Below are 26,404 nucleotides of genomic sequence, written 5' to 3' on the forward strand. Positions count from 1 at the left end.
CACTGAGCAGGCGCGTCGTGGCCGCGTCCCGCGTCTGCAGGGGCCGCTGGGAATTGTAGTTTCCACTCGGAGGTTGGCCAGGGCGCGGGAGGCGCTCCCCCGGGTCTCCGCCCACCGGCTCTGGGGTACTAGGTCTACAGCTCAGGTGGGCAGGAGGAGGCTGCGCCCATTCCAAGAAGAAGGTATTCTGCGGAAAGGTGAGCCCTTAAGCATATTGACTGAGGTTATCAAGGGGAAGCAAACGATGTTCTCTGCTAACTCTGTGACTGTTTTAGAAATAACACACAAAAAATGTAAACCACTATCTTTTAAAGAGGGTTTGGAAATTAGTCTTTCATGAATTACTAGGTCCAATCTGTGCAAATAAACGAAGACCGACCAAATGAGAAAAGCAAAGGCTATTTATTCGGAGCTTGCTGCATTGTAAGGGAGTCAGCCACTGTCACCTGCGTTTTGGCAGAGACTCAAAAGCAAGCCGAGGAGTGCGAAGGCTTTCTGGGGGGGGGGGGGGGGGCGGAGAGGGGGTGGCGAGGGGGAGAGAAGGTTTCAGGAATTCCCGGATTCAAGGCTATTTACATGGGGAAGCTGCAGGTGGGCTAACTAGGAGCCGGGCATCCTATGTAGTTGGTTAGGGGTGCATATTTGGCTTTGTCTGGTTGGTTCTAAGTTGGGAGTGGGGAGAAAAATTAGGGAAGCTGTTGGGTATTAATCCAGTTCTGGGCATTTTGGACCTATTGTTACAGGGGTTATTGTTTGTCTTCCTGGACTATCACCAGAGACAGCAGTCTGACCTCTACAATTCTGACTTATAGCAGGCTGGCTTCCTGGGCTGTTTGTTATAGTTAAGGGGGTTGGTTTTGAAACTGAGATTGAAGAAGTTAACATCTTCTTAGAGCAAAAACTTTGAGAGAAGCTTTGCTAATTGCAGCTGTTCATACTCAGCATAGTCAACCGTTGTTTAAAACTAGCCATGTCTTTCTGTCCTTCAGTATATAAGTGAGCTGTTTTTCCCAGGAAGTCAAAGTCCAGACATCAAGATTCAGCCTCACAAGGCCAAACACAGGCTGAAGATGAAAACTAACCAGAAAAGTCCAGACAGTCAAGGGGAAAGAAATTCAGTCTTCAAGACCGAATGCAGGCTATTGGGAAGGCGCCAACCAGCAAGGCCACATGCTCCCCCTCCACCACCTAAACCCCGGATAAATCCCCCTCCCTTTTCCCTTCAAGGAGGTGGATCTGAGTTCTAACTCCCATGTCCTTGTGTGGCTGCCTTTCTATAGTAAACCTCTTTCCTCGCCACAAGCCTGGTGTTCCACTTATTGGCCCTCCTGTGTGGCGGGTAAACGAACCTGTGTTTGTGTTCAGTAACAGTTTCCTGGGTAGGCTTCTGCAGATTGTGGGCCAGAGCTCTATTTTTATATTTGATCTGGCGATGGTTTGTTTGTATATTCAGTCTCTCAAATAGAACACCCAGGAATACTAAAATCTGAATTGGAGGGAGCTTGCAGAGTTGTGGAGAGCTTTGCAAATATGAAAGGAGCCTGTGTGCTATTGATATGTAATCTGCCATTCATCTCACTGCAGATGTGGACTGGGGTGGGCCGTCTGGTTATCACATCAGTATCATACGTGTCACTTGAAAACCATCATTTTCATGAATTTTATTTTTACAATAATAGTAGGAGAGCAAGGAGGGAATTGAGTCTCTAGTAAGTTATTTTTAGCCTAATCTTGAATATGATCATGGTCCCTCAGCTCCTGTGGACAAATCAAGCAAAAATGGGCCTTGGGCAGATCATACTTATTTGAATATTCCTAGAAATCTGGCTTCCTGCACGAATCTTAGTTGATTTTCCCAATCCCTATGCATCCTGTTTTGGGTAGGGTGGATTTCATGCCTGGGAAGGTCTTCACTCTAATAATAGTGACAGGAGTGCCCTGGAGAGTGCTGTTTTCTGGAAGCACATCCCCCTGAACTTTTTCATGGAGGTTTCTCAGCTTCTGCATTGGTGTCTTTAGGAAATGACTTCTTTGGGCAATTCAGGAGTACCCTGTTTAAGTTTCAGGGCCACTAAGGAGGGCAACACCTTATGTTGCTAAGACATAAGGGGAGAAAGCAAAGGAAATTATATTTACTGAGTTCCTATTGTATGGTTGATTTATTTAACGTTAATTTCTTATCAGGAAAAAGGGAATAATAATAGCTAACATTTGTATAGCACTTGCTGTGCTGTCAATTACCATTTTAGGAATTTCAGAATTACTTCTCATAAGCAGTCTTCGTGGTAGGTACTAATATTTTCCCTATTTTACAGATCGGGAAATATGCAGGGAATTTAAGTAACTGGTCCAATAACACACAGCTAGTACGTGGGAGAGGCAGACAGCCTGGCTCCAGTCTGTGCGTTTAACCCCGATGCTACATGCTATGTCTCTACAAGGGGTTCTGGTGAGGCTTAGACGAGATAGAGTAAGAGGTGCCTGGCGCAGTTCATGGCACTCCTGAGAAAGCTGTTCTGTAGAAGTGCTCTAGGTAGAGGCTTTTATCCCAAGTGCCGCTGGGAGGCAGTATTGCCTTTCAGTTGGTTTCCTCTCATGATTTTGTCCACATAGGTGCAAAACCCCTTTGTCCATCTTTACACTATCTGCCAGCCTCCTTACGTTTACTATTTACATGTACTGTCATTCTCTTTGGGTAATCTATCAGCCAGCCTAGGTCTCTCTCCCCAAGTTCTTTGCAGGCTTAGACACCTACCTCATGGACTTCCCTTCCACTTCATCTCCTGTTGTCATTCTGGATGTTTTTAGCGTGTAAGAAGATGATATATTCAGTAAAGATACGGTTCATTCAGTCATTCTTTAACTTATTCATTTATTCCACAAATAGTTAGTGACCATTTGTGTTGGGCATTTAGCTAGGCTCTGGGCTTAAAAAATTCATGACGTGGTTTCTGCTGCAGATAAAATTATAGTCTAGTAGGGGCAATAGGCACAAATCAAAAAGTGTAATGAGGGGGCCGGCCCGGTGGCACAGTGGTTAAATTCACACGTTCTGCTTCGGCGTCCCGGGGTTTGCAGGTTCAGATCCCAAGTGCAGACAGGGCACTGCTTGGCAAGCCATGCTGTGGCAGGCATCCCACATATAAAGTAGAGGAAGATGGGCATGGATGTTAGCTCAGGGCCAGTCTTCCCCAGCAAAAAGAGGAGGATTGGCAGCAGATGTTAGCTCAGGGCTAATCCTCCTCCTCCTCAAAAAAAGTGTAATGAAATGTTATAGATGCGTTTATAACCTAACTGTCTATTGGTGTCAGCATTTTTCTTAAGACTTGGATAAGATTGGTACAGGGAGACAGGCACAAGTGTAAATGGCATGACACTTTTAGGACACTGCCAATAGTGCCGTACTGACAGAGCTTGATACCGCCTCAACACAACATTGACATAAGGAAAGCCACATTGAAGAAAAGAAATCATATTGTAACTTTGAGTGACCTCTGATTAACTAACCCAGCCAAGCTCTGTAGATTTTATGGACCCTCCCAGCTGCTATAAGTTGATAACTTTGTTCTTTTGAGTTCCTTAGGAACGTGCTGACCCCTGGGCAGAGAGAGTGTACTCATAGACATCATCAATGACAACTAAAAGATCAGGGTATAGGGCATTGCTCCAGTCTCTGATGCATATCTGGTAAAACAAAATCTGTCAGGAACTAAGACCAGATGTCTGCTCCCACCTGGAGACCAGATGCCTCCCTGACTTGGACACCTGCCCCCTATATAAGAGGCCTGTAGTCTTTGTTCTGAAAGATGGTTCCTTCTGACATTAGTTCACCTCTTCCCCCTTGCTAGCAAGCTGTAATAAAGTCCTTTCTCTCCTACCACCTTGCCTATTGCCGTGTCTTGCAGCAGGCAGATGACCCCTGTAGTGCAGTAACAGATTTGGCACTCCAGATAGGACATTAAATCCTGCTTGCTCTTGGTCAGTAGATCTCAGACAGGGAACCTGTCGGGTAAGTCCTTAGTGGCTACCTAAGCTCTCTTTGTCTCGGGGAACTGCCTTTCCTGCTTTCCCATACTGATAGGGTGGCCTCCTAATGCTGACTGTGGTAGGAAGAGAAACAGCTATGTCTGGCAAGAACACGGGCTCAATCTGGAATAGGGTAAGTCACCTTGTGGATGCCCGTGAACTCCCTTTCCCTCCATCTTGGGTCCTTCCGTTTATCACAGGGCCATCTGGGGTCCAATAGGACCATCTGGATGTGCACTTCAAGTAGGAACAGTTGTAGGACTTGTTAACCTAAATCTGAGAACTAGTTCAATAGTGTCTGGTTTTTCTGTGTCTGTGTCTGTGCCTGCACCTGTATCTGTAAATAGCTTAAAATTGGCTGTTTGGGGACTGAGTTTCTTGGTGATGGGAACAAACTCTCTTTGGAAAATTATCTCATTTCCTGCAGCCACCTTGGGAAAAGCCTCCTAAAATGGGGTTAGCCATAAATATCTGGTAAGATAGCCCGGGATACAGTGGCCACTTTGGGCTCCATTTGAGTTTTGGAACCGAGAAACAAAGAAATCTTTAAAGGACCAAGTGCTCCACCCCTGGGTGCTTTCCTCTGGTTTTTGGGGCACCTGGAGTCATTCCAGTTGACCCCTGGGTTGGTCCTCTGACTGACAATCTGGGACCCTGTTTTGTCTCCTGTCAAGAACTTGTTGAGCATTTTAGGCTCCTAGTGAGTCAGTTACAGGGACAGGAGACCTGTAATTTCTTCTGAAAACTGTCCTGCTGGGGTTGTGTGCCCTGGCATGAGAACTGTTGTTTCTGTGACCCTTATCTTGATAACCCTTGGGAAGAGGCCATGAGGGTGATAGCCTGATCACCTCTTTCCCTTCTTTGTCTATCTTGTTCCTCATCTCCTCTGTTGTCACCAAGTTGAGGTTAAGTTTGGGCTGGACCTGAGCAGAACCTGGAACTTCTGTAAAATTGGAAACCTTTTGCCAGAGACTTAACTCTTAACTCTGGCATTGGAAGCCCTGGCCCCTGGCCTGCTCCAGGCCTTTGCCTGTTACTTCCCTGGCTTGCCTTGTGCTGGCTCAGGGACTAAGTGCCCTGGCTGAGTGGGACTTGACTAAATCTTATAACTATATTGACGCCCAGAGTCGGGCTCTGCACCCTTCTCTGGGCATGCTGATAGTTGGACACTGGTTTTACTGCCATGGGGAACACCCCAAGCATCCCCAGAGACTGGCCACTCAGGTGCATTTTAACTTATTAAAAACACTTTCAATTAGGGACTGGCCTGGTAGCATAGTGGTTAAGTTCACGTGCTCTGCTTTGGCCGCCCGGGGTTTGCGGGTTCAGATCCTGGGTGTGGACCTACACTCCACTCATCAAGCCATGCTGTGGCAGAGTCCTACATACAAAATAGAGGAAATTTGGCACAGATGTTAGCTCAGGGACAATCTTCCTCAAGCAGAAAGAGCAAGATTGGCAACAGATGTTAGCTCAGGGACAGTCTTCCCCACCAAAAAAAAAAAAAAAAAAAAAAGACAAAACACACACACACCCAGAAAACCCCACTTTCAGTTGGATGACTTATGCCCTAGAAACTCCATCTTAGAGAAAACTTGAGTGGTTTCTCTGTGCCGTTGTGATGTTGTCGGACAGGTAGATCAACCTATAATGTCATTTGAGTATACAAGGCAGTTTCTGATAAATCCATAGCAATAGTCCTTACAAAAACCCAAATCCTTGCAAGACTGGAAATTCAGCTCTAGAGGCAGTTCAGGTTCCACCCATTTCCCTTATCTCAAACAGCTTATAAAACCTCTGGAGAATATCTAGTGCATCACTAATTCCTAGGAGTGAGGGAAAAAAAAGAAAAATGGCCTTAAAAGCACACTTACCAAAATGTGGCATCATGAGTGTCTTCACAAACATTAGTAAAAAAGTCTTAAAACAAAACTTAGATTCCTAACTAGGGAGCTTTGTTTTGCTGTACCTGATTCATGGCAGTAATTTTTAAACAATAGGTGCGGAGACTCTGTGTATGTGTACATGTGTGTTATATATGTGTGATATTTTACCTCCGGATGGTATAATTTCTAAAGAGTTCTATTTAACTGGCTTAGAGAAAGGGCTGACATCAATTATTTCTAAATGCAACTATCCCAAATGTCTTCAAGTTAATATGACATAAATTAATCTTTCATAACTGAAAGCTTGTTAAAGATTGCTGGTTTAATTAAAATGGACTTGTCTTCAGAGTTTTCAGCACTGAATATGACGCACCTATGCAGCCTGGGTTTACTAGTCAAATAAGCCTGTGTTATCCCTGTTATAACCTTGTCGGCAAAATAATAGCTTAGAATAACTGCTTTCATCTGATGTCTCAAAGTCTTTATAGGCAGTCTAAGTAATTATTGGAAACAGGAAACCTAAGTAAATGTAAAAAGGGTAAAAGTTTTTGCGGAAACTTTTTAATAATGATTATGTATTATGATATACGTACTTAAAAGAAGTTAAGATGATGGCTAACTGCCTTAGTGTGACAAAGTTTTTGTGAGTAATCTAAATATGATTGTTACAAACAGATGGTCTAGATATAAGTGAGATAGGAATTTTCAGATAAGCTTTTTTGTTTGGTGAGGAAGATTAGCCCTGAGCTAACATCGGTGCCAATCTTCCTCCACTTTATATGTGGGTCACCACCACAGCATGGCTGACAAGTGGTGTAGGTCTGTGCCCAAGATCCAAACCCGTGAACCCAGGCCACTGATCAGAATGTGTGAACTTAACCACTAAGCCACAGGGTTGGCCACTATAGATAAACTTTTAGCAATGATCACGTTTCATGACATGAGTACTTAAAATAGCTTCCAAAAGCTGTTTGGTAACTTGAAACATTGAAGTTTTGCTAAGTTAAGCTGAACGATAAGAATTCATTGAGTGTCTAGATCGTTTGCAAATAAGATAAAATATTAGACATTAATTATTAGATCTGGTTTATCTACTTTTGGCTTCTTATTATAGAGAAACTAAAATATGTTGGGCATGTTAGTAAACATGTCTTGTATTTTATTAAAGATTGTACTATGAAGTAGCATGAAGTGAGCATGTTTCTGGAAGATATGGAAAGAGTTTATAAAATTGCCAAATGACAGAATGCTAATGTAAAAGACAGTTAATAATTGCTTACTTTTAGTTTTCACTAAGGTCTGTAAGGGTTAAAAATTTTGCTTAGTATATGTAATTAAAGCCACCAAGAATTAATGAGGAAAACATCTTTGTATTCAAGGAAAATAAGATATATGTTTTCAGTAAAGAAGCTATAGAAAATGTAAATATTTTTGTTTGTTTTGTTGAGAAAGAAATTTGTTTTAAATTACTAGAAGAGAAGAAAGAAGGCATAGGACAAATTATAAATGTACAAAGAAAGTACAAAGAAAGTTATAGAAGGTTTGTGGAAGAGGAACCCTAGGAAAGAATTTTGCATATGGTCAAGTTGACCAAGGTTAAAATAAATTTGATTGAATGAATATGTTTTAATATCAGAAGTAAAGTGGTACAAAAATTAGAATTAAATTTTGTCTTTCTTAAAAGGATCATTTTTGGAGGCCAGCCCTGTGGCACAGTGGTTAAGTTCTCATGTTCTGCTTTGGCGGCCCAGGGTTCACCAGTTCAGATCCCAGGTGTGGACATGGCACTACTACGCAATCCATGCTGTGGTAGCCATCCCACATATAAAGTAGAGGAAGATGGGCATGGATGTTAGCTCAGGGCCAGTCTCCTCAGCAAAAAGAGGAGGATTGGCAGCAGTTAGCTCAGGGCTAATCTTCCTCAAAAAAAAAAAAAAAAGGATCATTTTCCTGGACTTTTAGTATGCTCTTGATAAAGAGGTTATGAAAGGTTTTTCTTGACTTTTGAGTAAGTCTACCTAAAAAGACAGAAAATCCATGATATGTTAAAATAATTTCCTATGTTCAAAAAACCTGAGATCTCTCTAAGATTTTTTTAAAACTGTTTTAACTCTGTTGGCCCTTGACTGTTTCTGTTGTCCCTTTGATTGAATGGATAACTAAGCATTGTTTCATAGTGAGCATTGTTGCATATTTGACCAAGGGTTTTAAAACCTTTTGGTACTTTTGACAAGCCCCCCCAAATCCATATCCTAAGTGAAGTCTTTCTTTTGACCTGAAGGGAAAAATTTTTCTTTGAGAAGTTTCAGAGGACCCCTGGGACTGCTCAAAGAAAATCGTTCTCTCCTTTCTGTAAAGAAAAAGACAATAAATGAGTTAGGCTTATTTGGTATGTTCAATTACAGGGAAGCACTGTCAAATAAGTCGTGATAAATCTTAGGTGGTATTATGTGGGTAAATGTTATTGATTTGGATATTTAAAAAATTATATAACATTCCTTAAATTCTGATCTTTTCTGGTTGTCAGCCACACTTCTAGTTATTATCTTGAAGTGTTGTATGTCATAGAAATAACCAAGTTTGTTTGTCAATTGCCCTTTTGAGTCTTTTGTCATTTGTAGATAGTTGCTCTTTTACTCTGGTGCCCTTGCAAATATGTTTCATCTTTAGAGAGATTCATGGAAAGGACTGTCACACTTACTCTAGAATATAGGTTTCTGATAAACTTTCAGATCATAAAATTGAACTGAGTAAGAAATTACAGAACTCTAACAGAGAAACTGATGACATCATGAACCTATTAACAGAAGATTAAGATCAAGAATCAATTACACAGGACTGAATGAACAGATGAAAATGATTATAATTTATATGACTTTTTGTTTGAGATATTGCTGACTTTTTGATATTTTGTTTTTTTCCATATTTAAGGAAATCTTTTTTTCTTTTCTCTCCAGCTAACTATGACTTGTACCAATTGGGTAGAATTATACCTTTGTAAGTAAAATGGAAACATTTATCTTTTTTCTCCCTACCTGATCTCTCCAGGACTTGGAAACTCTTAGTGAATGAGTATTGTTTTCAGGGCAATACAGTTATTTGCATAAATTTAATAAGAATCTGTTCTCCTTATAACAGGACACAATTGGGAACATTGGTTATATTACCAAGGCTCTGACTGGAATGTCATATTTGAGAGAAACATGCAGACTCATATATGACAAGAGAGCTTTTGAGGAACAAAGATTGGACTCTATGAAATAAAGCCCCTTGGAAATATCAGCCTGGTACCTTGTTTACAGGGTTCCCAACCACCTTACCAAGTGAGTAAAAAAGGTCAGTTCTCTGGCAGGAGCCTGGAATCTCAGAATATTTGGGGGACCTTGAGAAGAGAGCAATCCACCCAAATCTATTGGCATTGCAGGCGAAATCTGATGACAAGTCCTTGGCTTGGCTCTCCTGGCCTTGAGAGGCCTTCAAAGTCCAGTCTGAGATTCCCTATGAAAAGCTCTACCAAAGCAGATTTAAAGGAGCCTGTATGATCCATTGGTATTCTTGTTGTACTTATGTAAAAATTGGGCCAAGTTTATTGAAACTAGACGTATTTTGCAAACCAGTGAGTCTTAATTGCCTATCTTTGATAAAAATGAGGGTGATTTTAGAAAAATTATGTTTCAATAAAAACCTTAGTACACATTCATGAATATTAGGGTCTAATTCTGATAATTATCCTTGAGGTTTTTGTTTTCTATCTGTATACTGGACCAGATCCTGAAATATCTGACTACAAATCTCCAAACTAATGTTTTCACTTTTTTCCACCATTTACATTTGGAATCATCGAGAACTGAACCTTCACTTTTCCTGAAGCCCTACAGACTGAATCTGGACAACTTGACATACACTTATGAGAAATTTATGTGTATTGCTGTGTAAGCCACTCAGAAAGATATGTACACATCTGATGACATCATAAGAGATATTTCAAACTGCAAAAGATGCTTTGATCTGACATTTGGAAATCTTTTTAACTGGCTGCCCCCTGGGCTCAGACACTGGTTTATAGTTTGCTCCTACCATTAACCTTGTTTTTCTTTTTGTTTCTCTAGAAATGCTTCTTATTAAATACCTGGTTACTTGCTTACACAATATAGGCCTAACTTTGGGAGCCCACCTTCACCACTGTCTTACTAAGGACTGGTTCAATGATATGGAACAACTTATCATCAGCGGGATATCCCTCAAGATTGAGGAATGAGCGTCAAAAGGGGGTAATTGATATTGGCTCAACACAAGGTTGACACAAGGGAAGCCATATTGTAGAAAAGAAACCCTATTGTAACTTTGAATGACCTCTGATTAGCTAACCCAGACATGCTCTGTAGATTTTATGGACCCTCCCAGCTTCCATAAGTTGATAACTTTGCTCTTTTGAGTTCCATAGGAATTTGATGAACCCCAAGCATAGTCTATGCTGATAGCCATCATCAATGACAACTGAAAGATCAGGGTATAGGGTGTTGCTCCAGTCTCTGATGCACATCCAGTAAAACCAAAAACTGTCAGGAACTAAGACCAGATGTCTGCTCCCACCCAGAGACAAGATGCCTCCCCCACCCAGAGACTAGCCCCCTAAATAACTAGCCTGTAGTCTTTGTTCTGAAAGATGGTTCTTTTGGACATTGGTTGACCATGCTTGCCTTTGCTCGCAAGCTGTAATAAAGTCCCTTTTCTCCTACCACTTTGTCTCTTGACTATTGGCATGTCCTGCAGCAGGCAGACAACACTCCTTGGGCAGTAACAAGCTCAGACTTCAAGGGAAGGCATAATGAGAGATGGCCAGAGCATTGCATGCCAAGCTAAGGAGTGCAGAAATAAAAATTATTCATCTTCCATTTTTATTCAGCTTTGGTTAAAATTAAAGAAAAATATTGATCATATTGGGAGTAAATAGCCTTGGGAGTAAATAGTCTTATTGAAACAAGTAAGTTGCAAATTTGAAGTTCTCCTGTGCTAGTTATTTTCCTCCTCAGTAAGATAAGTGTGAGAAGATTAGAAAATATGTTCTGCTGACACAAGAGCAATAATTAAAGGGAGACTATCTAGGTAGGGACAAGGTCATATTTAAGTTTAATTTAAATTGTGTAATTCTGTCTCTTATGATCAAAAACCACTGTAAAATAAATAAAGAGTGCTCTCATATTTGTTTAATGCCAAACTTTTTTTTTTTTTTTTTTAAAGATTTTATTTTTTCCTTTTTCTCCCCAAAGCCCCCCGGCACATAGTTGTGTACTCTTCGTTGTGGGTCCCTCCAGTTGTGGCATGTGGGACGCTGCCCCAGCGTGGTCCGACGAGCAGTGCCATGTCCGCGCCCAGGATTCGAACCAACGAAACACTGGGCCGCCTGCAGCGGAGCGCGCGAACTTAACCACTCGGCCACGGGGCCAGCCCCATTTTTTTTTTTTTTTAAAGATTTTATTCCAAACTTTTAATTTAATCTCACAGGACTGTTTCTTTTAACTACAAAGCAAATGATGACCACAAAGCAGATAAAACATGTGTTCTCTGACATTGCATTTATTCCTTAATTTATATAATGGGCTTAAATATAGGAAATTGAATTTTTCCACTTAAGCTGTAAATTAACCCACCAGATTTTTGATAAGTAACCTGCCAATATAGATATTGTACATGCTCTCTTGTCATAAAACTACATACTCTTTGGATCTAGCTTTCTCCTTGCAGACTGCTTGAAATAAAAGATGGCCGAGTCACATCCAATCACAACATTAAACCTTGTTCCTCCACAGGAATTGGGATTTGTCCGAAGAAATTGGCGAGTCTGGGAAAGCTTTTAAGCAGGGAGAAACATAATCAAAGTTTTTATTTTAGAAATAAACCCTAGAGCCCTGTGGAGGGCAAATAGGAGGGGAGAGAGCAACCAGAGGCAGAGCAATCGCAGGAAACTGTTGCTGGAATCCAGGTGACAAATACTGCTGGCCTCAACTGAGACAGTAAAGTGAAGATGGAGGGGATTGGGTGGCCGTAACAGACTGAGGGAGGTGGAATCAATGTCGATTGGATGTGACAGATGAGGAAGTGGTCTAGGATGATTTCCCAGGGTTTGGGCTCGGGCAACAGTATGGAAGCAGGTTATCTGGCACCTAGTGGGCATCATTGAATTTGTTGGGTATCTGTTGAATACATGTAGAGATAGGAAATAGCATGAAAATAAGGAGAAAGGTTAGATTTCAGTGAATCATCCTTATTTCAGTTTTGAAAAGTTGAGCTTGAGTTACTGCTGTGATACCCCCTAAGCACCCTATGCTTTTCTTTCATAGCCCTCATCACAGTGTGTAATTATATCTTTATTTCTGAGAATATTTATCTAACAGCTATTTTTCCTACTGAGACTGTAAGTTCTGAGATTTCAAATATCATGTCTACTTTACTCACCTCTACTATCCCCAGTAACTAGTATAGGACCTAGCACATAGCAGGGACTCTGTGGAATGAATGGATGAACTCAGGGGGAAGATGTCCAGCTGGCAGTTTGATATGAGAAGCTAGATCTCAGGAGAGGTCTGGACCGAAGGCAGAGGTTTGCAAGTTGTTAGCACTCGGATCAGGGTTGAAGCTGATGATGACTGAGGTCGCCAAACCAGAAGGATGCGTACAGTGAGAAGAGAAGGGCCAGGATAGAACTCTTAAGCATTTCGACTTCAAAAATTGCGTAGAGGAGGCCTGCCAGGTGGTCCAGTGATTAAGTTCGCATCTTCTGCTTCTTGGCGGCCCAGGGGTTCATGGGTTTGTATCCCGGGTGTGGACATGGCACCGCTTGGCAAAAAGCCATGCTGTGGTAGGCATCCCACATATAAAATAGAGGAAGATGGGCATGGAGATTAACTCAGGGCCTGTCCTCCTCAGCAAAAAGAGGAAGATTGGCAGTAGTTAGCTCAGGGTTAATCTTCCTCAACAACAACAAAAATTCGGTAGAGGAAGTGAAGCCAGCAAAAGAAAACGAGAGCAAATAGGAATAGAAGCAGAGGGAGTGCTGGGAGAGAGCGATTTCATAGTCATAGGAGCCAAGAGAGAGAGTTGTGAAAGGATGCGGAAGCGTTCTGATACCAATTCCAACGTGTGTGTGCATGTGGGTGTTTCCCACACATCCAAACCAATACTTCGGACACCAGCTGGATGTCCTACGGTTCAAGTCAGTTCTAACACTATCTACCTGGAGGTAGCATCCGATTCCACAGGTTAAGGGTTAGTCCCACAGGACGGCACCCCACTTCAGATGCCAATGGCAAGCTCAGGTTGTTACCTGTGCTTCTGACCGACTGGCTGTAAATCAGAGGTTCCCATGACCCCCTCCTTGGCTTTGATTAATTTTCTAGACTGGCTTACAGAACTCAGGAAACCCATTTACTCACTAGATTACCTACTTATTAAAAAGGGTATTAAAGGATATGAATCGCCAGTCAGATGAAAAGGTCAGTAGGGCAAGGTATGTGGGCAGGGTGCGGAGCTTCCATGATCCCGCCAAACTCTTCTCAAATCTCCACATGATCACCAACCCGGAAGCTCTCTGAATCTTCTCCTTTCGGGTTTTTATGGAGGCTTCACTACATAGGCACGATTGATTGAATCATTGACCAGTGGTGACTGAACTCAATATCCAGCCCCTCCCTCCTCGTCAGAGGTCTGAGGTAGGACTGGAACTGCCGACCCTCTATTCATGATTAGTCCCCTGACAACCAGCCCTCATCCTTCAGTGCTTTCCCGAAGTCAGCTCATTAACATAACTCAGTTGTGGTGGAAAGGGGCATGTTATGAATAACAAGATGTCCATTTCACCTTTATGGCTCTGCAGTGATTTCAGGAAGTGAGTACGAAAGGCCAAATATTCTATCAAAAAATGCTGCCATTGACCTTATTGCTCAGGACATTCTAAGGGGTTTGAGAGCTGTGAGCCAGGAACTTGGATGAAGACCAAATATATATGAAAGAAATATTTTGGTCATCTGACTGACCAATATATATTTCGTATAAATCATAATATTGCATGCTGTTATATGCTACAATATGGATGAATGTTGAAAACATTATGGTGAATGGAAGAAGCAAGTCACAAAAAGCCACATATGGTGTGATTCCATTTACACGAAATGTCCAGAATAGGCAAATCCACGGACATGGAAAGGAGATTAGTGGTTGCCAGGGGCTAGGGGGAGGGAAGAATGGTAAGTGGCTGCTAAGGATTACAGGGTTTCTTTTTGGGGTGATGAAAGTGATCCAAAACTAGATACTCTGTGAGTATACTAACTGAACCCACTGAAACTGTATACTTAGAAAGGGTGTATTGATGGTATTTGAATTATATCTCAAAGCTGCTATTAAAACACACACACACACTATATATATACATTTATATGTATATACATACTTAACCCTTGCTGCAGGGCCCAAGACACGAAGCAGCTGCGGCTCACTTGGAAAGGTGTCTGACGGCATTTAGGCTGAGAGCCCCAGTTTGCAGCAGCTGATTGCAGGTTGGCAGTCCATGAGTGGGCTCAGCTAAAATTAGCTTGCCTTCCCCACTCCCCAACTACAGTAGAGGCTTTGCATCCTGGTATTCCAACTGAAATCAGAGAATGGGGGCTGAAGGGCACAGGAAAATCTCTGGCTGGTCAGGGCAGCTCTTTTCCTTCTGCTTTTTATTTTGGCTATAACAGATCTGATTTTCTAGCCGAGCAAGGATGATGCCAGTGAGACCTGCTGGCTTGGCAGGAGGGAGTGGAGCAGCCTGGACTCCTACCGCTAGAGGGAGGTGTTGGGAAAGCAGAGCAGAAAGGTGGGGTGGGGGTCGGGGGTGGGGATGGACGGGGGGGGGGGGCGGGGGGGGGCGCCCTGTGCGAAAGGAAGGGATTCTGTCCAGTGGGGGCACTTGAAGTCCTCTTAAGTGTCCAGGACTGGATTCTTCCTGAGCAGATGAGTGTGTGTGTGTGTGTGTGTGTGTGTGTGTGTGTGTGCTGGGTCGGGGAGAGGATAAGCTCTGTTTGGAGAGAGGTCTTGATTATGGTTTTTTATCTTCTTAAAGAAGACTTTGACTCCTGAAAGAAATTTCATCACCTTTGTTTTCTCTGCTTTTTGATCATCACTCCTTTGGGGTTTGGGAAAGTATTGTTCAGAAGTTGGGAGTGATTTTATACTTACAAACAGGACATTTGGGTATACGGTGTAAACTGTGATTCTTTGCACTGGGGAAATTAGCTGTTTCAGGGTTAATGCTGGTGGTTGTGGGGTAATTTTGTGAAATTTTGGGTGAGCAAAATGTGCTTGCTTTAATTAGGCCTGAGAATTGTGTTGCTGAAGCGCTGTAGTCTAGTTTGGGTCCTGTCCTGACCCCACCCTCATCTCCCATTGGAGCCAGCTGTTTGCATTGGGTGTGGTGAGATTCTTTTTCTTTTCTTTTCTTTTTTTTTAGCCCATGTGGCCAGTAAGCAAGGGCTTAATAGTCCCATTATTCCTTCCCACTTGTTACATTTTTTATCCTGTGGAGAAAAGGGAAGAAGCAAAATTCTGAAGGCAGTTAAACAAGAAGTGTTTGAAATTTGACGTATATTCTCAAACAAGAATTCCTCAGGTAACATTTTTCATTTCTCTTTGTGGAATCTTATATACTGATATGAAATGAAGTGTAATACACACACACACATATATATTTGTATATGTATATATATAAGTGCCAGTACAAGGTGTCAGCTGCTGGAGTATTTGCTAATTTTTTCCCACTTGGAGGAGGGATTGATTCAGTTTTTGGAATGAGACTGAGATTGAAGACTCTGTTAAGTTTTATTTATTTATTTATTTTTTAATTATTGAGAATGGTTTATAACATTGTGAAATTTCAGGTGTACATTATTATTTATTAGTTTCTGTGTAGACTGCATTGTGCTCACCACCGATAGTCTAAATTTTATCCATCATTATATGTATCTGCCCCTTTACCCCTTTTGCCCACCCTCCACCCTCCTCCCCTCTGGTAACCACTAATCTGTTCTCTTTGTCCATGTGTTGGTTTATCTTCCACATATGAGTGATATCATGCAGTGTTTGTCTTTCTCTGTCTGGCTTATTTCGCTTAACATAATACCTTCAAGGTCCATCCTGTTAAGTTTTATTCTTGGACAAATGTAGCATCTTCAAAAAGAGTTTGAGGTACCCTGAAGTAAGAGACACGTATACAATGCGGTTATTAAAATGCAAATAGAAGTACAAAAACAAATAGAAAATCAAAATGATAGAAGAGAGAAGAAGAAAAAAATGCTGTCTCCAAGGGCTAATAGCATTAATATGATTCCATGTTAAATTTGATTATATGCAGAACTAGATAATTTCAAAATAATCAATAGTATACTGTTTACTTAGAAAAGACAAAGTCATTCCTAGTACTAAATGCATGATAGGATTTATCCTGTGTGGTCTTGCACAATGTACAGATGCTCAGTGTTCTTGACAACAATTTTGTAGCAAATACAGAAGCGATTTTCCTCATACTGTTCCTTTTTTTTTGGTCAAGGAGGTACTTTTATTTTTCTAATTTGAGTCAAAAACACACAGATCATAAGTGGACAGTTCAGTGAAGTTTTACAAAATTAACCCTTCTGTTACAGCCGCACAGGTGAAGACACAGAACGTTACGAGCACCGCAGACAAGCCCCTAGCACCTCCCTCAATCGTTGACCCCTTTCCCCTCCCCAAAGGTAACCACAAATCTGATTTGTAACAACGTAGATTAGTTTTGCCTATCTAGAGCTTTGTGTAGATGGAGTCCTATAGTGTGTGTTCTTTTGTGTCACAATACCATGTTTGTGCGATTCATTCATGTAGTAATTGTGTGTAGCTGGTTGTTCATTTTTGTCACTGTGTGGCATCCCATTGTATGAACATATCTCAACTTACTTATCCATTCTATTGTTGGGGCACATTTGGGTTGTTTCCAGCTTTTGGCTATGACAAATAATGCTTCTACGAACACATCTTATGGTCCACATATTTTGTTGTTGTTGTTGCTATATACCTGAAAGTGGAATCTATGAGAATGGGGAAGGTGGATCTTTATTTTTGGTAGATAAGGAAAAACCATTTTTCAAATTGATTGAATCAATTTACTCTTTCGATAGCAATGCTTGATTATTCCATATCCTTGCCAACACTTGTCATTGTCAGCCTTTTTCAGTTAAAACATCATGGTGGGTGTGTAGTGGAATCTAACTGTGATAAATAATTATTGGCTTGAGTAACACGTAATCTGTCTGCCCAATGTGAGAACAAAGAACGTCATGGTGGATCAGCCCTTCAATCCATGTGCTGTTAATAGACTCAATCTTAGGATCAGTGACTAGACTGATTGGAGCTTATAGACAAACCCAGGTCTGAAGATTTAAAGGAAGGGAATAAAGGCTCCTCCTTACTTTGCCATGCACTGTATTGCAGAGAAAGGTCCTCTGCTTGAGACTGAAGAAAGTCAGGGTGAACTAGCATGACCCAGTGTTGTGATAAAGAGCTGATAGAAATGGTTAAGGATGTTGCAGTACATGGAGTTACACATAATGTGAAAAAGCGGTGGCTGAATGCATCAGATAGTGCGAATTCCCATGGTGAAATTTCCTTCTGTTAAAGCCTGGAGGAAGAGGCAGGGCTCAGGTAGAAAGGCACAGAATGGCAATAATAAAAGAATAACAACCAAAATAATACTAAAAATATCTAACAATTGTATAGTGCTTTACACGTGTTAACTCACTTAACTCTGTCAACAATTCACTGAGGTGTCCGTTTCCCATTTTGAAGATGGGCACACAGGTACAGAGAGGTTAATTTGCTTACCCAAGGCCATACAACAAGTTAATGGACAAGCCTGAATTTTGAACCCAAGTAATCTGGCCTCAGAATCCATGCTCATGAGTCTATGCTGTCTGTAAAATCAGGATTGCGGGCAGGGGAACTCATGCAGAGAGGTTCTTGGAAAGGAAGAAAAGGAAAAGCAGGCAGGGAATTAGCCAGGTAGTCTCACTGGTATCATAACAGGCTCCAAAAAAATTGTTCTGACAAATGGAATACATTCTGCACTGTTGCTGAAGAGGCAAATCATGGAAGCCTGATACATCTCCAGGTCTGGATGTGAGAGTCTCCAGCACACACCAAGCACCATGGCTGGTAGGGAAGCCCAGTTTACCAGAGAGCCTAACACTGAGGATTGCCAGTCTCTCTAGGACTTTCTCTTGGTTTTCCCTTTCCTTTTCACACCTGTGTTAGGATTTAATGGCTGCTCTCCTGAGGGACAGATGACACAGTATTATAGTTAGTTTCTATTTGGTTTCCAGGTTTTAGAGAAATTAATCAGGAGTCATGGTTGATATCTACATTCTAATATCCATGCCACTGCTAGGGACTCTGTGTTTTCCCCAGATTCCAAAGCATCCGGCCAGGTCAATAAATGGGGCCCCAAACCCTTCAGCTTCCTTCTTGGGGCTCTGTCACTGATTAAGACCTAAGCTGGTGAGGATGGGGTCTGGAGATTGGTAATGGAGAGGGAAGAACAAAGGAGGGACACCCGATGGGTGCTTAGGCAGAGATTAACCCATCTCTACCTCCTCCTGGAGCCTGTAGGGGAGAAAGAAGTTTTTCCTCTACCTTTCTAGGCTCTTCTGGCTGGTCTAAGAATTAAATTGACATACGACAGACTAACAGGAGAAAGTCAAATAAAGTTTAATAACCTGTGTACATGGGAGAAACACAGGAAAAGTGAGTAACTCGCCAAAATGGCCCAAGCCACCACCTTAAATACAACCTTCAGCTAAAGACAAAAGAGGATGTTAGGGGCAGTGGTTTTGGACTTCAAAGGGGAGGAAGGCAATTCACATGGAGATAGGGAAGCAAATGTTTGGTAAATCAATGTTTGCCATGCTTGGCAAAAACAATGGCACACAGAGAGGACTTTGATAAATGTGCCTTGTGAGGTTCCTCCTGTCTACCACAACTAGTTCATATTACAGTATGGTTATCTATGGTGTTAGCTCATTGCTAGGACAGGCCTTCTATCTTAAATTCTTTTAGGCAGTTAGGGGGAAGGTCAAAGTTTCTGCCTGAGTCTTTCAGTCTTAAAAATGATCAAGCTAAAGAGACGCATTTTTGGGCAGTAAATTCTCCTCTATAAGCCACTGGACACCTTCCACTTCCACACACCTTTTTATATCTTTCTTTCCTCTTCCCCCAGCCTCTCCTTTCCCCCTCCATACTTACATTGCCCCATCCACAAAAATAAATAACCTTCCCTTGTAGAAGAACTCACCTCACTAAGTGGGGAGAACAGGAAGGGAATCTCAGGCTGGGGGATGGCCAGATGACCTCTATAGTTCATGTTGATGGTCCCAGGACCGAGTCTCCAAGACAGAATGGGCCAATGACCACAGCGGTGGTAAAGAAAAGGCTCAGGGGAAACACCTACAGAGTTGGGTTTAGACTTGAGCACCTCCCCAGCCCAAGGAGGTGGCTCAGTGAAGACACCTGCCAAGCAGAGCTCCGCCCTCAGCATTGCCCACCTCCCTGAGGCTTCTCCCAGCTTTGCTTGTGCTTCTCCCAACCTCTTTCAGGTTGCTCTAGTTGTTCTGCATGGGGATTGATGGTGCGAGTGCATTTATTCCCCCTGGTTTTTCGATAACAGCCATTCTAACAGGTGTGATGTGATATCAGTCTGTTTTTGATCTGCATTTCCCTGATGATTAGTGATGTTGAGCATTTTTTCATGTGTCTTTTGGCCATTTGTACGTCTTCTTTGGGAAAATGTCTATTCAGGTCCTCTGCCCATCTTTTAATCGGATGGTTTGTTGTTTTGCTATTGAGCTGTTCCTAACATATTTTGGATATTAACTCCTTATCAAATATATGGTTTGTGAATATTTTCTCACATTCTGTAGGTTATCTTTTCATTTTGTGGATTGTTTCTTTTGTTGTGCAGAAGCTTTTTAGTTTGATGTAGTCCCACTTATTTTTGCTTTTGTTGCTGGTGCTTTTGGTGTTGCATCCAAAACATTGTTGCCAATGTCAAGGAGATTTTCCCTACGTTTTCTTATAGGAGTTTTACAGTTTCAGGTCTAACATTTAAGTCTTTAATCTATTCTGAGTTAATTTTTGTGAGTGGTGAACATAGGATCCAGTTTCCTTCTTTTGCATGTGAATAATACAACACCACGTGTAGGAGAGACTAAGCTTTCCCTGTTGGATATTCTGGGCTCTTTTATCGATTGTTAGTTGACTGTATCTGTGTGGGTTTATTTCTGAACTCTTGATTCTATTCCTTTGGTATATGTTTCAGTTTTTATGACAGTACCATATTGCTCTGACTAATATAGCTTTACAGTATAGTCTGAAATCAGTGATGTTTGACCTTGGACAATATGCCTAGTTTTTGCCTTAACCTGTGCCACAGATTCCTCATTTGAAAAATGGGCATAATGATTGCACATAACTCATGAGGTGGTTGTGTGAAGATGTGAGGTGTGTGTGTTGCTTGGAACGTTGCCTGGTACAAGGTAAGTTCTGTGTTACTGTTCACTATTATTATTACGTGCCAAGCTGAGGAGTTGGCTTTATCCTTTGGATGACAGGAAGCCATGGAGAGATTCCAACAAGGGCGTGGCATGATCTGAAAGCAATCTCCTCCTTCACCCAAGACCAGGTTGGAATCTGAGAATCAGATAAAATTGCTAGAAAAAGAAAGTGCTAAATTATCGCCAAGAGGTCTGAGAAGGAGGAGAGTTAAAAGGCCTTGGGAATTGGCTGCTAGGTTGCTGGTCAGCTTTGAGAGAGTTTCCAGAGAGTGATGGGATGGAAGGTGGAGTACATGGGGTTCGGAAAGCGTGGATGGTGAGACAATAGAGGCCTGTGCTTCTGCTCTTTGAATATTTTGGCTGTATGGGGTAAGAGAGAGGATGGTCATTTAACGGGTGGCAGGGTAGCATGGTCTTCAGGAGGAGGAACGACAAAAGAAGCAGCACAGAGGAAAGTATAGAGACACGTAGAGCAGAGGTACCCTTAAAGGACCTGGAACCCCCTGAAATGAGAGGCAAAATGTTGGGTCTGAAGTAGTGTCCAGGCCATTGGTTTGGATGTGAGGAGGATGGAGGTTGAGCTGATCTGGATTTTGGCGGGGAGGCAAGACGTGAGCTCAGCTATGGAAGGAGAGCCAGATGAACATTAGGTTGGGAAGCTGAGAAGGTTAGAAAAGATTTGGAACAGATGTTGTTGGGGAAACATAAGGGAGGGTCAAATAGGGACAAACAGAAGGTGTCCTTGCATCGGTGAAAGTCCAGCTGAGATGGGGTATCATTGATTTGTTGTAGAAATAACTAGTTTGTTTCCTGGCCTTTCTCCTGCGACACTTGGCAGCTGGCAATTAGAGAATGTGGATGGTAAAGGTTTTGGGGTACCAGTAAAGCACCCTTAAAATGACCGGCCATGGGACCCAGGTTGGATAAGGAGATAAATGAGCCATGAGAGGACTGCAATAATAGAGAGAGCCTGAGGAGAGGGGAGGGGCACAGTGGGAGGAAAGAGACAGGGAGAGGCGAGGAAGGAGGGGAAGGGCCCTGAAGATACGAGGGGGCTGTGGTTGGGGAGGGCAGTTTCAGCTTTCAAGATCTTTGTGGGAGAGCAGCTTCAACAATGATGAAGACCACGATGGGAGTCAGGCCTGAAGTAAATAGTAGAAGACCTTAACTTACGCATTGCGATGAGGAAGGTGTTTTCTAGGTTCATCTTCAAAACTCCTTAAAGAAAATTAACCAGGCACTGCCATGTGGATGAGAAGGAAAGAGACTGACAGTGTAGTGTAAGAAAGCCAAATCCTCATTTACCATAGCAGGCAGTCAATCGAGAATGTCTACAATTGATAAATCAAGACATAGCAGTGTGAGTATATAAAGTTCCTGGGTCAAAGGCAGAAACCAAAGTGATTGCACAGCTTTTGCAGATGAATGGTTGTAAAACTGAGCCGGCCACTTTGGGTTTGATATTTGAAATAGTCAAGGCATCTTGAGGTATTAGATTCATGTTCAGGTCTGGCCCATGTTTGGGGTTCTGCCTGGCCTGGCACATCTCTTCTGCACAGGTTGTTTTCTTGCTGCTGCATATGCGATGGGTGGATAGTAATACCCACAGAGGCTGTGGGGTCCGAGCTTCTCCCTAATGGGGGAAATGGATTTTCATCTTTTTTTTTTTTTTTAAGGAAGAGTAGCCCTGAGCTAACTACCGCCAGTCCTCCTCTTTTTGCTGAGGAGGACTGGCCCTGAGCTAACATCCATGCCCATCTTCTCTACTTTATACGTGGGATGCCTACTACAGCATGGCGTCCCAAGCAGTGCCATGTCCCCACTGAGGATGTGAACCAGCGAACCCTGGGTCGCTGAGAAGCGGAATGTGCACACTTAACCGCTGTGCCACCCGACCGGCCCCTGGATTTTCATCTTCGACTGGCATCAGGAAATTACCCTTTTAGTCACTATACAGGCAGGATGAAGGCCTGACTGTTACTCCAGTGCACCAGAGAATGCCTTTTGGGCAGAACAGAGGCAGCTGGCTAGAGGACACAGGGCTCTCAGATTGGAGAGAGGCAGAAAGCTTGGGGGTTGGGAGAGAGAATGGGGAGGTGGAGGGAGAGGGGGAAAATGAGAAAAAGAGAGGAGGAGGGAGGGAGCTTTAAATGTTTCTATCCACTATTTTCTAGCCCTTACTGGCTTTTCCTCTGGTTTTACTCCCCTACACCCTTGGTGGTTCTGGACCCACAGATTGGTGGTGGGTCTCCTCACTAACAGGCAATTCTCCCTGACACCACCTGGGTGTCCTGTAATTCAACTCAATTCTGACACTTCCTCCCAGGAGACGGCATCGGATTAACAGGTTAAGGGTTCAGCCCTACAAGACTACCCCATTCCTCCCTGAGTTCAGATGCCAGTTGCAAACCCACGTTATTATCTGTGCTTCTGACTGACTGGCTATAGATTGGAGTTTCCAATGACCCCTTCCTTGGGTTCGATTAATTTGCTAGAGCAGCTCACAGAACTTAGAGAAACATTTTACTTACTAGATGACTGGTTTATTGTAAAAGGATAAAACTCAGGAACAGTCAGATGGAAGAGATGCACAGGGCAAGGTATGGGGAAAGGGTGCGGAGGTTCTGTGCCCTCTCTGAGCGTGCCCCTCTCCCTGAATCTCTCTGTGTTCACCAACCCGGAAGCTCTCTGAACCCTGTCCTTTTAGGTTTTATGGAGGCTTCATTACATAGGCATGATTGATATAAGTCAGTGGCCATTTGTGATTGACCTCAATCTGCAGCCCCTGTCCCCTCCCCAGAGGTCTGGGAGTGGGACTGAAAGTTCCAACCAGTTCTGCCCAGTGTGGGACTCCACTGGGCAGTCTTTGCTCGAGGACACTCCGTCGGCCTGGCTGAGACTTTCTCAGGCTGTACTGCAGTCTAAGGATCTTTCTCTCAAATCCCCCTTCCTCCTCGTTCTTCTTTCAGAGGTGTCAGGGCTGCATTACCACCTGTTTCTGTACGCTCCCGCTTCGTGCTCTATAGCGTTTCCCCCAGTGAGTCTCTTGCATGTCTGATTCTGTCTTAGCGTCTGAGGTGACACACAGGGACATGACGGGACCTCCCTTATAGGGCTGTGTTGTGAGAATTCAATAAGTAAATATAGGCAAAATGCTTAGAACAGGGCCTGATAAGCAGCAAGTGCTATGCAAGTGTTAGCTGTTATTATTCTTACTTTATTATCCTTTAGATCTCAGCTTACATTTTACTCTCTCTAGGAAACTTCTCAGATCTCCTAAACTGACTTGGAAGCCTCTCCTGAGTGCTCCAACAGCATCCTCCTCTCATTTCCATTATATTGCATCGTTTTCTTGTCAGTCTTCACACTTAGACTGTGAGTTCAGTGAATAACGGAACCTTGTTTTGGTCACTGTTGTTTATCAGTGCCTAACATTGTCTGACTCACAGTCATCTACTCATAGTAGATGATGAGCTGATGTTTGTTGAATGGAAATGGTGATTCAGTGGAGTGGTAACAGATGAGCGTTATTTGGCAAATGAATGAGAACAGGCAAAGAAGGAATTGTAGAGAATTGTGTACCGAGGCATGAAAAGCCTATGCTGTGCGGGGCACGGAAAGGTGCTTGTTATGTCTGAAGAGTGGGTGCAAAAGAGAGAGTGGTAAAAGAGAAGGCTAAGGAAGAAGTCAAGGGCCAGAGCCCCAGAAGGCCTTAACGCCAAGCTAATGCGGGTATCGGAGTGTCGGCTCTATGATGTCCTAGTGGGCCTGCACCCATCTTTGACCTCTACTCGTGCCTTCATGAATCACGTGTTACTTCACCCAGCACCTGTAGATTGCCAGAAAGTGGTGGATGTTCCCCCAGAACTACGTATAGAAATGTAGGCATCTCTAAACACTCATTTCATCGATGCGTCTGATTCGTCTCTATTTACAAACTGCTTTGGCTACAATATCTCACCCAAACTGTTGGGTCTCCTAGCTGATCTCTGCCTTCATCACAGCCCTGTTTAATCTATCCTCCACTCCCACTGTGAGACAGATCTTTCTAAAGCTAAATCTGGCCATCTTACTCTTCAATTTACTACCTTCTATATCGCACACTCTGGTTGCCCACAGGATAACGTCCAGATCCTTAGTGTGGCCCACAAGACCCTTCATGGTCTGGCCCTTCACTACCTCATGTCTCATCTCTTCCTCTGTGTGCTCTGTACTGCAGCATGCTGAACCGCTTGTGGGTATCAGGAATTTTATACTGCTCACCCCTCCATTCACGTAGCCATGGGTGCTTCCTGGAATGTCCTTTCATCCTTGTCCACTTTTTGAACACTTACCTATCCTGTAGGAAGTAGTTCCAAAATCACTGCCTATGTGAAGCCGTTTCTAACTTTGCAGGCAGTGGGTCATCCTCCTTTGCAGCCTCATTAGACTGTGTGTCTACTTCTGTTCTGGCGCCCACCACACTGCATTGCATTTGTTTGGTTACCTCCCTGACTCCCCTCTCCACACTGTGAGAGTCCTTGAGGGGAGGACGATGTGTTAGTTACTACTGAGTCTCCAGCACCTAATGCGATGCCTGGCATGTAGTAAATACTCAATAGATACTGCTTAAGGCAAAAAGGAAGAAATAAAATGAAAGCTGTTCTCTTTCTTTGAAGGGGAAGGTGGTACCCTCACAATGTGGCTGTACCTGGCTGCCCTCGTGGGCCTGTACTACCTCCTGCGCTGGTACCGGGAGAGGCAGGTGGTGAGCAACCTCCGAGACAAGTACGTCTTCATCACGGGCTGTGACTCGGGCTTTGGGAACCAGCTGGCCAGGCAGCTGGACCTGCGAGGCTTGAGGGTGCTGGCCGCGTGTCTGACGGAGAAGGGGGCGGAGCAGCTGAGAGACCGGACGTCAGACAGGCTGGAGACGGTGATCCTGGATGTCACCAAGACGGACAGCATTGCTGCAGCCACCCAGTGGGTGAAGGAGCGTGTGGGGGACAGAGGTATGTTGAAATATTTTCTCCTTTCCTTTACTTAGGCGAGAAGATGTTAAAGTTTATATATAAATATAAGTATATAAATAAATATATATAGCTGAAAAGCAAGACTTAAAAGGCTAGCCTTGTCATTTGAAAGGCAGTCATGATCTTCTTCAATGTATCATTTCCCTAAGGATGTTTACACTGAAAAATGAGCCCACATATTGGAGGCTATCTCACCTTGCAAATGGAGTACCTACAACCAGAACTCTTTATGTTTGAAGAATTTTGAAGGTGTTCTTTAGAAACTGCTGCTTCTTCCCTTGGCTACCATTTAAGATATAGGCATTCCTTGAAGTCAGCCTTTGGTCTGCTTCATTTTTAAAAAATCTTTTCATTTTATTTCAAAATTTTCTGATTAATAGAGGATTTCTTAGAGCAGTTACAGATTTACAGAAAAATTGAGCAGAAAGTACAGAGTTCCCATATCCAACCCCCCTTACAGTTTCTCCTATTATTAATATCTTGTGTTGGTGTGGTTCATTTGTTACAATCAATGAACGAACATTGATATGTCATTACTCACTAAGTCTATAGTTTACGTTAGGGTCCACTTTGTGTTGCATGTTCTATGGGTTTTGCCAAATGTGAAATATCCTGTATCCACCATTATAGTATGATGTAGAATAATTTTACTGCCCTAGAAATCCTTGTGCTCCACTATTCATCATCTCCTCTGTCTCCCCACCCCGAAGCCTGGCAGCCACTGATCTTTTTACTGTCTGCATAGCTTTCTCTTTTGCCGAATGTCATATAGTCGTTGGAATCATATTGTATATTGCCTTTTAGACTGGCTCATTTCATTTAGCAATAGGCATTTAAGATTCCACCGTGTCTTTCTGATAGCTGATTT

The 26,404-nt window shown here is 42.8% G+C and overlaps 1 protein-coding gene across 6 annotated transcripts in view; it reads left to right on the plus strand.

Moving 5' to 3' along the window:
* Positions 1-26,404, plus strand: part of LOC103545357 (17-beta-hydroxysteroid dehydrogenase type 6-like) — a 34,313-nt gene that overhangs the window by 548 nt on the left and 7,361 nt on the right. The window contains exons 1-4 of one of the 6 annotated variants that reach the window (XM_070621746.1): positions 58-197; positions 15,400-15,558; positions 16,589-16,678; positions 25,183-25,515. In XM_070621746.1, coding sequence (XP_070477847.1) covers positions 25,203-25,515 — 313 coding nt within the window. In that variant the 5' untranslated portion in view covers positions 58-197; positions 15,400-15,558; positions 16,589-16,678; positions 25,183-25,202. Of the gene's footprint in view, positions 1-19; positions 198-14,835; positions 15,559-16,588; positions 16,679-25,182; positions 25,516-26,404 lie in introns of those variants that run through there. The other 5 variants (XM_070621743.1, XM_070621745.1, XM_070621744.1 and 2 more) reach the window with 5 other exon arrangements.

Source organism: Equus przewalskii, chromosome 5, assembly GCF_037783145.1.
Source record: "Equus przewalskii isolate Varuska chromosome 5, EquPr2, whole genome shotgun sequence".
Classification (NCBI taxonomy): domain Eukaryota; kingdom Metazoa; phylum Chordata; class Mammalia; order Perissodactyla; family Equidae; genus Equus; species Equus przewalskii.